A 13,141-nucleotide genomic window follows, 5' to 3' on the forward strand; every position below is an offset into this window, starting at 1 on the left:
ATATAGTAATCCTTCAGATTACATTACATTTTCCATCAGGTAATCTGTAATCTGTAATGGAATACATTTTAGCACACCCAACCCTTTTGGAGGTGTAGCATAAATGTTTGAGTGTTCGACACTCAAGAGAGCAGCCTCTTTTTACTGAGCACATTTGTGTGGATGCAGATGATTTAGTCTATTTAGATTTAAAAGCTTGTCTGTTTTAAACAACATAGAATTGTATTGAAGTAACAGTGTTTTTATGGATTCATCAGACAGTTTAGTGTTACCCCTCAGCTCAGTCTGCTACAGTTACACCTATGGGAGAAAGATGTAGTATTTGCACTCACTCCACTTTCAGCTATATTGTTCATAAACAGTTGGAGCTGGAAACAACGTTTAGCAGAGATGTGCCGACTGCTTGTGTACAAATATTAGTCATATTGCTCAAATACTTGAAAATATTTAGCAAAAACGAATCATGCTAGGTTGTACTGGAACAGTACTGTTTACTGTTTACTAGCATCTGCTGTGCTTGTCTCTCTGCAGGGATGAAAAGTGAAGCATTCAGCTGGTGCTCGTATCTGAAGATGAATAAAGTTCAAGCAGCCCCCAAAGCTCTGTTTGACAACCAGAACACTGTGGGTTTTCCTTGTTCTGCATGCATGAGTCTTATGCATACAGTATCTTCTTGTCGTGCTGAGTTTACTGTCATACAGTGCTCAGCATAAATGAGTACACCCCAGCAGATTTGTCAGAAAACCTTTCAGAATCAACATTTATATGTGTAACGATACTGCAAACTACTCCCACAAACTTGGGTCATTGATTGCAAACAAGTGTTAATTTGCACACACACAAAACAAATTCCTAACAAATTAATTCAAGACCATGTTGCAAAAATGAGTGCACCCCAATAATAATGTCAGGAGCACAGCTAAAGTTTAGACTACAAAATTCTAATTAGTAAGTATTCAACCACAGGTGAGTCTAATTATTCACTAACCAGGTGTTCAGCAGACAGTTGACTATAAAAGGGCATTACTTAACAAAGAAATCCCCTTCCGATTTCATGCTGTCATCAATGGCACCACATGGAAGAGAAATGTCAACACCTGCGAAAGAAAAATAATTTCTTTACACAAAAAAGTAAAGGCTTAATTATTCAACATCCTTACCTCACTAAAGCTCATTGAATGCAATCCAACCTTCACAGCAATGCTCCAAAATCTAGTAGAAAGTCTTCCCTAGACAATAGACAGTTACTCCAACAAAAGCAGGATAAACTTATTTTAAGTGTTCTTAATTTCAGAGGAAACAATAAATGAGCAGGTGTCCCAATACTTTTGTCCATATAGTGTTAATTTGAATATGTTATTACAATACGGTCTCACAATATAAACTTTTTTTTGCCATTTTCTGATAAGTTCAAAGGGACAGAAATGTGGTTTAAATGTGCATGCTATTAGTTCATCTCTCAGTGCAAGTATGACCTCATATGACGTTTTTGCTGCACTGCCAAAAAAACAGTTAACCAGCACTGATTCTGCTTCCTCTGTAATGAAACATGTAACTAGTTACTGTTACTGTTATTTAAGCGCTGATGGTACTCACAGTATGTGTATTATACTATATGTAAAAGTACATTTTCGCAATAATGGTTAATATCATCCTATTGCCCAGGCCTCCTCTAAATATAGATTTAAAATATTTATGCTGCAGTGACATATGGACACTGAAGGAATAGTATTGCTAGGTCCAATTATTTAAAATGTATTTATTTGTATTGTTCTTGTCAGATGGTCACACCTTTAGGCTTCAGAATCGGGATGAAGCTTGAGGCGGTTGATAAGAAGAATCCTTCTTTCATCTGCGTTGCCACGGTTACAGACTTGGTGGACAGCCGCTTCCTGGTGCACTTTGATGACTGGGACGAAAGCTACGATTACTGGTACTGCTGGATCTTTTTTTTGGATCTTTAGTAAAAAAAGGAGTGATTTACGGTGCATATAAATATAATTTGGCCTTCAAAGAGATCATTTACAAACAAAACTCTTTTTAATATCAAAGTGAAAACACTCAAAGTGATTATTTCTACAAATGTCAATCTAAATATATATATAAATATGCAGTGTAAGTGATATTCATATTATAAGTGATGTAAGTAATAAATATTCACCCTCTTTAAAGTGAGCTACCTAATCAACAGAGGTTCAGGCAGTTAGTGCTGGTAGTCTTACAGTTAGTGCTTTGAAGCTTTAATAGGTTACTATATTTAATATATGACAAGTACATGAATTCTAATTAAATAAATCTTAAGAAAATAAGCAGTATTTATGGTCCAAAATCTAGTGCATTGCAATTTCTTTGGAGAATCAAGATTTTGTCATATTTATTTGCAATACTGAGCTTTAAACAATATTATGTATTTACTGTATGTCATTACTGTTGGAATACAATCTCAAATCTCCATTCTTGTATTTTAACTTTTTATTATAATTTGAAAAAGTCACTTGCCCATTGCATAGACATTTCATGAAGCAGGAAGCAAAATAAAGGCTCCAAAAATATTTGACATAGTCTAACATTACAGTAAATGAGGAGCTCTTTCCTTCTGTAAAGTTAGCATATTGGAGAGATAAAGCATGGTTAAGAAAGTGACGATATGTAATGAAGAACAGATGTTTTAATTGTATTGCTGTTTTGAGGACTGTGTGCCAGTGACAGGTCTCAGCTTTAGCATTAGTCTCTTACTGGATGATGGATTGCATGTGCAGGGCCTGTTACACACTAGTTGGCACTAGGTGGCACTAAAAGGGCGTACTATGTGTACAATTACCAAGAGAAATGGTTGCACTGAGACCAGTGCACTTAAACCACTTTGCACTTTGTTGTGACGTAGTACATGAAACGTGTATGTGTATGTGTATGTGTGTACTTGTGTGTGTGTGTGTGTGTGAGACCTTTCAGTTAAGTGCTCTCGATGTGTTATTTAATTATAAATGCTTGTCAATAATTAATAAACCAGCTCGCGCTTTCTCAGCTCTGATCATGTGACCAGGCTTCTGCACTCATGTTCCTTATTTAAAGTATAGTTGACCTATTTGTGTGGACCACCTACCACACTTTATGTACAGTGGCATGCAAACGTTTGGGCACCCCTGTTCAAAATCTAGGAACGTGGGATGTTTGCTTCCAGAATTTGTTGGTATTTGAATCCATTTTTCCAACATAAGCCCAAGGCATGATTAATCCACCCCCATGCCCAAGTTGGATTTCATTAAATGTATTCAATTTTTACATTTTCAGACAAACCTTTGTTTATTGCAGCCAAAAATATATATTTCAGCTTATTTTTGTGATGGGGATGCAGGAAATCCTTCTGAGAGAACTGGCCGTAGGATTCCTAGAAAGTCACAAGACCTTTCAAGAAGTTTCTGATGCTAGAATAGTGGTGCACTGTTCTACTTTGCAGTGACATCTGAACAAAAATGACTTTCATGGTAGAAAACCTTGCCTGCGTTCTCACCACATAATTCAGTGTCAGATGTTTTCAAGAAACCTTTAAACAAGCATGCAATCCACAAAGTTCTGTGGACTGAGGAACCTAAAATAGACTTTACTGTGCTAGGCTACTGTGAGCAAATGTGTGTTATGTAAATGCTGGCAAATTTACAAGCTGTGATACTTGACAAAGGGGGTGTTACTAAACACTGGCAATGCAGGGTGCCCAAATTCTGTAGGAATAGTTCATTGAAGGAATAGTTTGATAAAAAATCTAATGAACATGATTGATCAGTAACCCCAGATGCAGCCGATCTTTCAAGATTAGTTTGGTATGTTAGACTTCTTTAGGGGATGCTAGGCTAATAGTGCTAACAAACACTGGACTTAAACTGTCACCAGTTTGATCTCTGTAAATACAAGCAAAACATCCTCAACCCTGTCTCTCTTGTTTGGAGCAGACCAGTCGATACAGGCGGTGTCGAACACTGTATGACTTACTTCAGTCTGTAAACTTCTCCACAGTGCTGACCGATGAGGCGGCTATTGTAAGTTTCAATTTTAGCTTAAATAGTGAAGTGAAGTGAATAGTGAAAAGTGAAGCGTTCAGCTGGTGCTCGTATCTGAGGATGAATAAAGTTCAAGCAGCCCCCAAAGCTCTGTTTGACAACCAGAACACTGTGGGTTTTCCTTGTTCTGCATGCATGAGTCTTATGCATACAGTGTCTTCTCGTCGAGCTGAGTTTACTGTCATACAGTGCTCAGCATAAATGAGTACACCCCAGCAGATTTGTCAGAAAACCTTTCAGAATCAACATTTATATGTGTAACTATACTGCAAACTACTCCCACAAACAAGTGTTAATTTGCACACACACACACACAAAACAAATTCCTAACAAATTAATTCAAGACCATGTTGCAAAAATGAGTGCACCCCAATAATAATGTCAGGAGCACAGACTACAAAATTCTAATTAGTAAGTATTCAACCACGAGTGAGTCTAATTATTCACTAACCAGGTGTCCAGCAGACAGTTGACTATAAAAGGGTATGACTTACTTCAGTCTGTAAACTTCTCCACAGTGCTGAACGGTGAGGCGGCTATTGTAAGTTTCAATTTTAGCTTAAATATTTGAATGTTCGAATGTTTAAGATATATCCATCCTGTTGTAATCATTTTTATACACCTTTTTGCAGAAGCAAATAAAAGAGGTTTTGGGATTATTTTTGCACATATGAGTCGTTCATTTGTTCAGTGTTTGTTAGCCACCGTTAGCCTAGCGTCTCCTATTCTAAACTAAAGTCAGGTAACAAACATGTATTGGCTGATTTACTGCATCTGGGATCAGTGATCAATCATCAATCATCAGTGTCCATTAGATGTTCCACCAAAGTATTCCTTTAAATTCAGATATTTCATATTTCTGTTCAGTCCTGTTATTAGAAATGAATTTCCATTTGGTGATTATCATGCTGTTTAAAAGCTTTCAGGAAGACCAGTACAGTGGTTACTTTGTGAGTGTAAAGCTACTTTTACTTAAGTTGAAAAGGTTTGTGATTTTTTGTTTGTTTGTGTAGGTGTGATGCTACAAGTCCATACATACATCCAGTTGGCTGGTGTCAGGAGAATGGCAAGACTCTCACCACACCCCCAGGTCATGTAACTGTCTGATGTTGTCAAAAAGAACATTTTGTTTTCAGAAGCTTGAAATCAGTGATTTTACCAAATCAGTAAAAAAAGAAAGAAAGAAATCAAAACAACCGTAATAACAATTTTTATTGTTATTTTTATTTGTGCTATTATAATTATTGTTATTATTATTATTATTATTATTATAAGTAGTAGTAGTAGATTGCAGACTGGTCTCAGTATTAATAAAGTTAAGTAACTCTTTAGTTACAATCCTTATGCTCCATAACTTTTATTACACCCTAAGAATTACTAATAGAGAACTACATCCAAAGCAATGCAAAGTTATAACAGTGGTGGTTCCGAGGAGTTTTAGAGGGTAACACTCTTTCTAGGAATGTGCTAGAGTATGTAATCTCTTCTAGGAATCTTACTATGTGATCAGGTCTGATGGTTATGTGTTTGATGACTGATGTTATGTGTGTGTGTATTACACTGGCTGTGCTCTGCAGGCTTTCCGGACACCACAAGCTTCTCTTGGGAGAAATATCTGGAGGAGAGCGGCTCATTACCCGCTCCAGCAAGAGCCTTCAAAGCTGTAAGTCTGTGTGTGTGTGTTTCTACAACTTTCTACAGAGAGTTCTCTCTGATGTCTTCATACACACACATACACACCATGCTAGTCTAATCTCTCCTTCTATCACTTTCTCTGTACCTCTCCATCTATTTCTCTCGCTGTTTCGCTCACTCTCTTTTAATCTCTCTTCCCTGCAGAAGCCTCCCCACAGTTTCCAGGTGAATATGAAGTTGGAGGCGGTGGATAAGAGGAACCCCATGCTGGTCAGAGTTGCTTCAGTGGTGGATACAGACGACCACAGAATAAAGGTTTGTTTTTTTATACGAGTGGCACATAAATGCTATATATGAACACAACATACAATATTCATGGTGCAATAATTTTATATTGACTACTACATTCACACTGCATCCACTCTATATAGACGCTACTCATAGTACACTATTAACAGTGCATTACCACAACATGACTGCACTACAGCCAAACAAAACTGACAGTCTATATACACTCTATGCACAGCTAAATTCATACTACATTACCACTGTATTGAGAGTGCATTTACATGTGCTGCAGTATGTTCATGCCACATTGCAGTAGTAGTAGACAATGTTATAATCTATATTTCACTATATTAATATTTTACTGACATCCGTTAGGTTGGAATGGACAGAAATGAACTTTCTCTGTAATGAAAAATGAAAGTTGATCAGTAGTTCTTTAGTGCATGCAAAATCTATAATATATGATCAAAAAAAGCATGTTGTGTTGTAATTTATGACAGTAAGTGGAGTTCAAACGACCAACCCCAAACTCCTTCTCTTGGTCATCTTACCCTTATAAACCTCGCTTCTCTATGTTCAAACAAACTTCGCAGCCACCTCCACCCCGGCTTCTCCCTTTCTTTTATCACTGGAGTGGGGGAGGGCTTCATGCTCCGACCACAGGAAAGCCGACCCAGACTCCAAGCCAAAAATGTTTACAGAGTCTGCCCACACTCCATCTCTGCTCCATCTCAGAGTTTGGTCCGCACTAGCAAACAGTAGATTTCAGGCAGATAAGTTGGCATTAGGTACTATTATTTATTATTAGAAATAATGCTGTATTATTCTTCTTGACTGTTCCTTCGCTGAATGCAGGATCTCTGCAGCTCAGTGAGTGGAATAGGCCTGAGATGACAGTTCTGTTTGTCAGAGTCAGATGTGGGGTCTTAAAATGTGAGGTCTCTTCATCAGCCAGTCCTTATCAGTGTCTGAGGTAACAAGTACAGTTCTAAATGATCAGCTAACATGCTGCCTTTGCTGTGTCTGTAGCCATGAGATAGGAACACATGCTTAACCTTTGAAATTGTGTGTTTGGTGATTACAACTGGTGGTAGAGAAGACCCACATTCTGAGTACTTCTGATAATCCTGTATCTAAAGGAAGTCGTATGTTGGAAATCATTCCAGTACACAGCCCGTTGCTGGGGGCTTTAGGCACCTGGCATTAGGCATGATGCCAATAGGTTCATGTTTATTTTCTCCAGAGAGTCCTTTTCTACTGGCAATATGTGTGTGTGCATTTGCACATCTGTGTAGAAGGGGTGTCCACAAACATTTGGATAGATAGTGTAGGAATTTGGTGTTAATGTGTGTGCGCATACAGTTAAAATGGTCAGTCAGTGTTAGAATAGTAGTTTGAATGGAGTAGAAGCGCAGTGTTAGCGCAGTATTATTAATGCACTGTAAGTAGGATATTTATGTAGTGTTGATGTACTATAGAGAACCCTGGCATTTTTTTTATCTTGGCTGTGGGACATGAATGGGTTAATGTGTCTGTGATTGCATGTGTCAGCCTCAAGAGGGCGACAGCAGCTCCACAAACAAGTGTTTTTCTCACTTTCTCTCTCTCGGTCTCTTACCTCCCGCTGATCCAAACTGTCGTTCCTGTCTTTCTCTCTTAACATCCTTGCCTAACACCCCCCTCCCCCATCACTCCCTCCACATCTGTCCATCAGCGGTCACCAAGGAGACCCGTCGGTTAGTTCTCACTCTTTCATTTGCAGTGAGGAATGAAGGGCGTGGGTCTCCAGAGCACAACATCTATTTTTCATCTGTTCAGCAGAAAGTCTTGTTTCCTCCACTGATCTGACCTCGTTATATTGACTCCAGCTGAAAGTACAGAGGAAAACGCAGATTTTTTACGTTTTCAAAAATACTGTTAATTACATTTACATCTAATTCTTTATTTTCAGTTCAGTTCACTTCAGGCTGCAGTACTGGCATCACACTAGTACTGCTGGAGCTTCATTTACAGGTTGGAGAGATTTAAAAGAAGAAGAAGCAGATTACAGTCTGGGGTTACAGTTTCTCTCTCAGCTTTGTCCCTTTCTTATTTCTTTCTCTCTCTACCTCATGCTTTTCTTTCTCTGCCTTACTCTTTCTTCTCTTTTCTTTCTCTCTCTGCCTCACACTTTCTTCTCTTTTCTTTCTCTTTCTGCCTCACTTTTCTCTTTTCTTTCTCTCTCTGCCTCACTTTCTTCTCTTTTCTTTCTCTTTTTGCCTCACTCTTCTCTTTTCTTTCTCTCTCTGCCTCACTTTCTTCTCTTTTTTGTTTCTCTCTCTGCCTCACACTTTCTTCTCTTTTCTTTCTCTTTCTGCCTCACTCTTCTCTTTTCTTTCTCTCTCTGCCTCACTTTCTTCTCTTTTCTTTCTCTTTTTGCCTCACTCTTCTCTTTTCTTTCTCTCTCTGCCTCACACTTTCTTCTCTTTTCTTTCTCTCTCTGCCTCACTCTTCTCTTTTCTTTCTCTTTTTGCCTCACTCTTCTCTTTTCTTTCTCTCTCTGCCTCACACTTTCTTCTCTTTTCTTTCGCTCTCTGCCTCACTCTTCTCTTTTCTTTCTCTTTCTGCCTCAGTCTTTTCTTTCTCTTTCTGCCTCACGCTTTTCTTTCTCTGCCTTACTCTTTCTTCTCTTTTCTTTCTCTTTCTGCCTCACTCTGTTCTTTTCTTTCTTTTTCTGCCTCACTCTTCTCTTTTCTTTCTCTCTCTGCCTCACTTTTTTCTCTTTTCTTTCTCTCTCTGCCTCACTCTTCTCTTTTCTTTCTCTCTCTACCTCATGCTTTTCTTTCTCTGCCTTACTCTTTCTTCTCTTTTCTTTCTCTCTCTGCCTCACACTTTCTTCTCTTTTCTTTCTCTTTCTGCCTCACTTTTCTCTTTTCTTTCTCTCTCTGCCTCACTTTCTTCTCTTTTCTTTCTCTTTTTGCCTCACTCTTCTCTTTTCTTTCTCTCTCTGCCTCACTTTCTTCTCTTTTTTGTTTCTCTCTCTGCCTCACACTTTCTTCTCTTTTCTTTCTCTTTCTGCCTCACTCTTCTCTTTTCTTTCTCTCTCTGCCTCACTTTCTTCTCTTTTCTTTCTCTTTTTGCCTCACTCTTCTCTTTTCTTTCTCTCTCTGCCTCACACTTTCTTCTCTTTTCTTTCTCTCTCTGCCTCACTCTTCTCTTTTCTTTCTCTTTTTGCCTCACTCTTCTCTTTTCTTTCTCTCTCTGCCTCACACTTTCTTCTCTTTTCTTTCGCTCTCTGCCTCACTCTTCTCTTTTCTTTCTCTTTCTGCCTCAGTCTTTTCTTTCTCTTTCTGCCTCACGCTTTTCTTTCTCTGCCTTACTCTTTCTTCTCTTTTCTTTCTCTTTCTGCCTCACTCTGTTCTTTTCTTTCTTTTTCTGCCTCACACTTTCTTCTCTTTTCTTTCGCTCTCTGCCTCACTCCTCTCTTTTCTTTCTCTTTCTGCCTCACGCTTTTCTTTCTCTGCCTTACTCTTTCTTCTCTTTTCTTTCTCTTTCTGCCTCACTCTGTTCTTTTCTTTCTTTTTCTGCCTCACTCTTCTCTTTTCTTTCTCTCTCTGCCTCACGCTTTCTTCTCTTTTCTTTCTCTCTCTGGTTTCCTCTGTTTTCTTGCTCATTTTTCTTACTATCTCTGTTTTGCTCTTTCTCTTTCTTTCCTTTGTCGGCGTCGTTCTACTGAGAGATATAAGAAAAGAGAGAGAGAGGTGTGTGAGGAGAGAGAAAGACGGGAGAGAGGTGTATTGACTGAAAGCGAGAGAGAGAGAGAGGGGAGAGGGAGAGAGAAGGAAGGGGCGGTATACAAAAGATAAGGGGAGAAAGGTTTGAAGGCAAAGAGAGCGAGAGATCTGTAGAATAGTAATAGAAGAGAGACACCAGGGAGATAATTATTCAACATGTTTCTTACAGACACACACACACACAGACGCATACACATACCAGGATAATGGTATGTGGTGGTGTGGGTGGTCAGATGTGGACAGAGGGCACAATAGGTGTCAGTGAGGGGACAGGTGTGCTGTGAAAGCTGGACAGGTGTTTTTGTCTCTCTCTGCTGTTCCTGTCGTCTAGCTGTCACAGTCTCTGAGCGTTCACTGCAGGAGAGCTGCAGCAGGACACCTTCTTTAATGTCATTTTCAAAGACTGTGTAAATGTCATTACGTAGTTAATCACACCGCTATGTCATGTATGTAAATGTGTTGCTTTCATGACATTACAGAAACAGTTGAGTTACTGTCTAAATGTTTGTGGACCCATCTAATGAATGCATTCAGCTACTGGTGTGCAAATGTCTGGTACTACTACTTCTACTGCCAGTAGAATAGGATTCTGTCGAGCCGCTCAAAGTGAACCTATGGGCACCATGCCTAATGCCAGGTGGAACTCTGTTCTCTGGAATGATGGTAGAGCTCCATCCAATACTTTTGGAATGAGTTGGGTAGCTGGGGATGAGGTGAGGTGGTGATCATTCAACATCATGACCTCACTAATGCTCTCACTGAATGCCATCAAATCCTCACAGCAATGCTCCAAAATCTAGTAGAAAGCCTTCCCTGGACAGTAGAGACAGTTACTCCAACAAAAGCAGGATAAACTCATCAAACATTCTTTATCAGAAAATGAGAAAACTCCCCTTATGGTAGGCAAGGGGCCTTCACATAACCCACTTAAACTACCTACTTGTTGTACTACACACAGCAGAGATTACACTTAACACTCAGACAGATAGAAGACTAAATGTTTATAGTATTTTGTGTGACTGGTTTGTGTCTTTCAGATTCATTTTGATGGCTGGACAGATGAGTATGACCACTGGGTGGATGCAGACAGCCCGGATATCCATCCAGCAGGGTGGTGTGCCAAAACCGGACACCCTCTACAGCCGCCAATCAGTGAGTTACCCTGTATTTCACATTCCGCATACTCATTTGTCTGTACTTGTTATACTGTTCACCGTTTTACACTGTACTCCTTATTACACTTTACCATATGTTTACCATTTTACACTATAGACCTTGTACTGTTCACTATATTACACTATTTACTGTTGTACATGGAACACCTTATTACACTGTTCATCATATTATACTGTATACCTTATTACACTGTTCACTGTATTTTACTGTTCACATTATTACACTGTTCACCTTATTACACTGTTCATCATATTAAACCGTATACCTTATTACACTGTTCATCTTGTTACACTGATTATCATATTATTCTGCACACTGTATTGCATGGTACACCTTATTACACTTTTCCCCATATTACACTCCCCTCATTATTACACTGTTCACCTTATTGCACTGCACACCTTATCGCGCTGTTCACCTTGTTACACTGTACACCATATTGCACTGTAAACCTTATTGAACAGTTAACCATATTACACTGTATACCTTATTACACTGAATACCTTATTGCATTGTTCACCATATTACATTGTACACCATATTACACTGTACACCATGTTGCACTGTTAACCATGTTGCACTGTGCACCTTATTACACTGTGCACCTTATTACACTGTGCACCTTATTGCACTGTGCACCTTATTGCACTGTTCACCATATTGCACTGTACACCTTATTGCACTGTTCACCATATAACACTGTTCACCATATAACACTGTTCACCTTACTGCACTGTTCACCTTATTACACTGTTCACCCTGTTGCACTGTTCACCATATTACACTGTTCACCATATTACACTGTACATCTTATTACACTGTTCACCCTGTTGCACTGGTCACCTTATTACACTGTTCACCATATTACACTGTACACCTTGTTACACTGAACATCTTATTACACTGTTCACCATATAACACTGTTCACCTTATTGCACTGTTCACCTTATTGCACTGCACACCTTATTACACTGTTCACCTTATTGCACTGCACACCTTATTACACTGTACACCTTATTACACTGCACACCTAATTACACTGCACACCTTATACTGTACACCATATTACACTGTACACCATATTGCACCGTAAACCTTATTGAACAGTTAACCATATTACACTGCACACCATATTACACTGTACACCTAATTACACTGCACACCTTATTACACTGTACGCCTTATTACATTGCACACCATATTGCACCATAAACTTTATTGAACAGTTAACCATATTACACTGCACACCTAATTACACTGTTCACCTTATTGCACTGTATGCCTTATTACACTGTTCACCTTATTACACTGTACACCATTACATGGTACAGTATTTTATGTTTTTACCGTGTATTTTTACATATTTCACTTAATTAATTAAATAGTGTTCTCTGAATAAAGAGAGGTAGGATAACAGAAAGGTGAGAGCATGATATGGAGAAAGAGAGAGAGAGAGAATGTGACCCGCAGAGAAGAAAAGAAGAACACAAAAGAGAAAGAAATAAGGAGAGAGAGAATGAAGAAAGAGGTTAAAAGGGGAAATGAAGAGGTGTGTGTATGTGTGTGTTTGGGTTGGCGGTGTGCAGCTGAACAATGAACTTTCTCATACACACTCATTCTGCTAATTTCTCTCCCTCTGCTCCCTCCGCTTCCGTCTCCATGGTAACCTGGAGCGGTGCAGAGCAAAGAGTAAAGCATCTTGTGAGTTAGGGGGGGTGCAGACAGAGATAGAGAGATAGATAGATAGAGAGAGAGAGAGAGAGAGAGAGAGAGAGATGCAACAGAACAGAGGAAATATAGAAGAAAAAGGACAACTTGAGAACAGCCAGGGAGATGTAGAGAGAGAGGAACAAGTAGGTAGTGATAGCTGTTTGTGCGTGTGCATGCACGACATGTTTGCTAAATTAAATCCTTTTATTAATATATATAATATATTTTTTACAGATTAATATCAAATTTGTACAATTTTTCAACTTTAATGACCCACTTTGTACTTCCTCTCACTGGCCACTTTTGGCTTGGCTCTATGCAGGTGGGTAGATAACTCACTCTCTCTCCACATCACTCCAGTGTGCTGCTGGCCAGCACTGATGTACGCAAGCTGATGCATCAGAGCTGGGTACCCGGCACTTTCCTCCAAACTCGTTGGCTGGCTGGTGAAGTTGCATTGGCGGCATTTTGAAAAGAGGTGGTGGCTCTTTGTGCGTGTGACAG

General features: G+C 39.1%; 1 protein-coding gene across 5 annotated transcripts in view; it reads left to right on the plus strand.

The window, feature by feature from the left end:
* Window positions 1-13,141, plus strand: part of l3mbtl3 (L3MBTL histone methyl-lysine binding protein 3) — an 83,212-nt gene that overhangs the window by 43,215 nt on the left and 26,856 nt on the right. For all 5 annotated transcript variants that reach the window (XM_072677125.1, XM_072677132.1, XM_072677140.1 and 2 more), the window contains exons 10-15: window positions 532-623; window positions 1,782-1,933; window positions 5,069-5,145; window positions 5,633-5,718; window positions 5,895-6,005; window positions 10,789-10,903. In XM_072677125.1, the coding sequence (XP_072533226.1) occupies window positions 532-623; window positions 1,782-1,933; window positions 5,069-5,145; window positions 5,633-5,718; window positions 5,895-6,005; window positions 10,789-10,903 (633 nt within the window). The remainder of the gene's footprint in view (window positions 1-531; window positions 624-1,781; window positions 1,934-5,068; window positions 5,146-5,632; window positions 5,719-5,894; window positions 6,006-10,788; window positions 10,904-13,141) is intronic.

This window comes from Salminus brasiliensis, chromosome 1, assembly GCF_030463535.1.
Source record: "Salminus brasiliensis chromosome 1, fSalBra1.hap2, whole genome shotgun sequence".
NCBI lineage: Eukaryota > Metazoa > Chordata > Actinopteri > Characiformes > Bryconidae > Salminus > Salminus brasiliensis.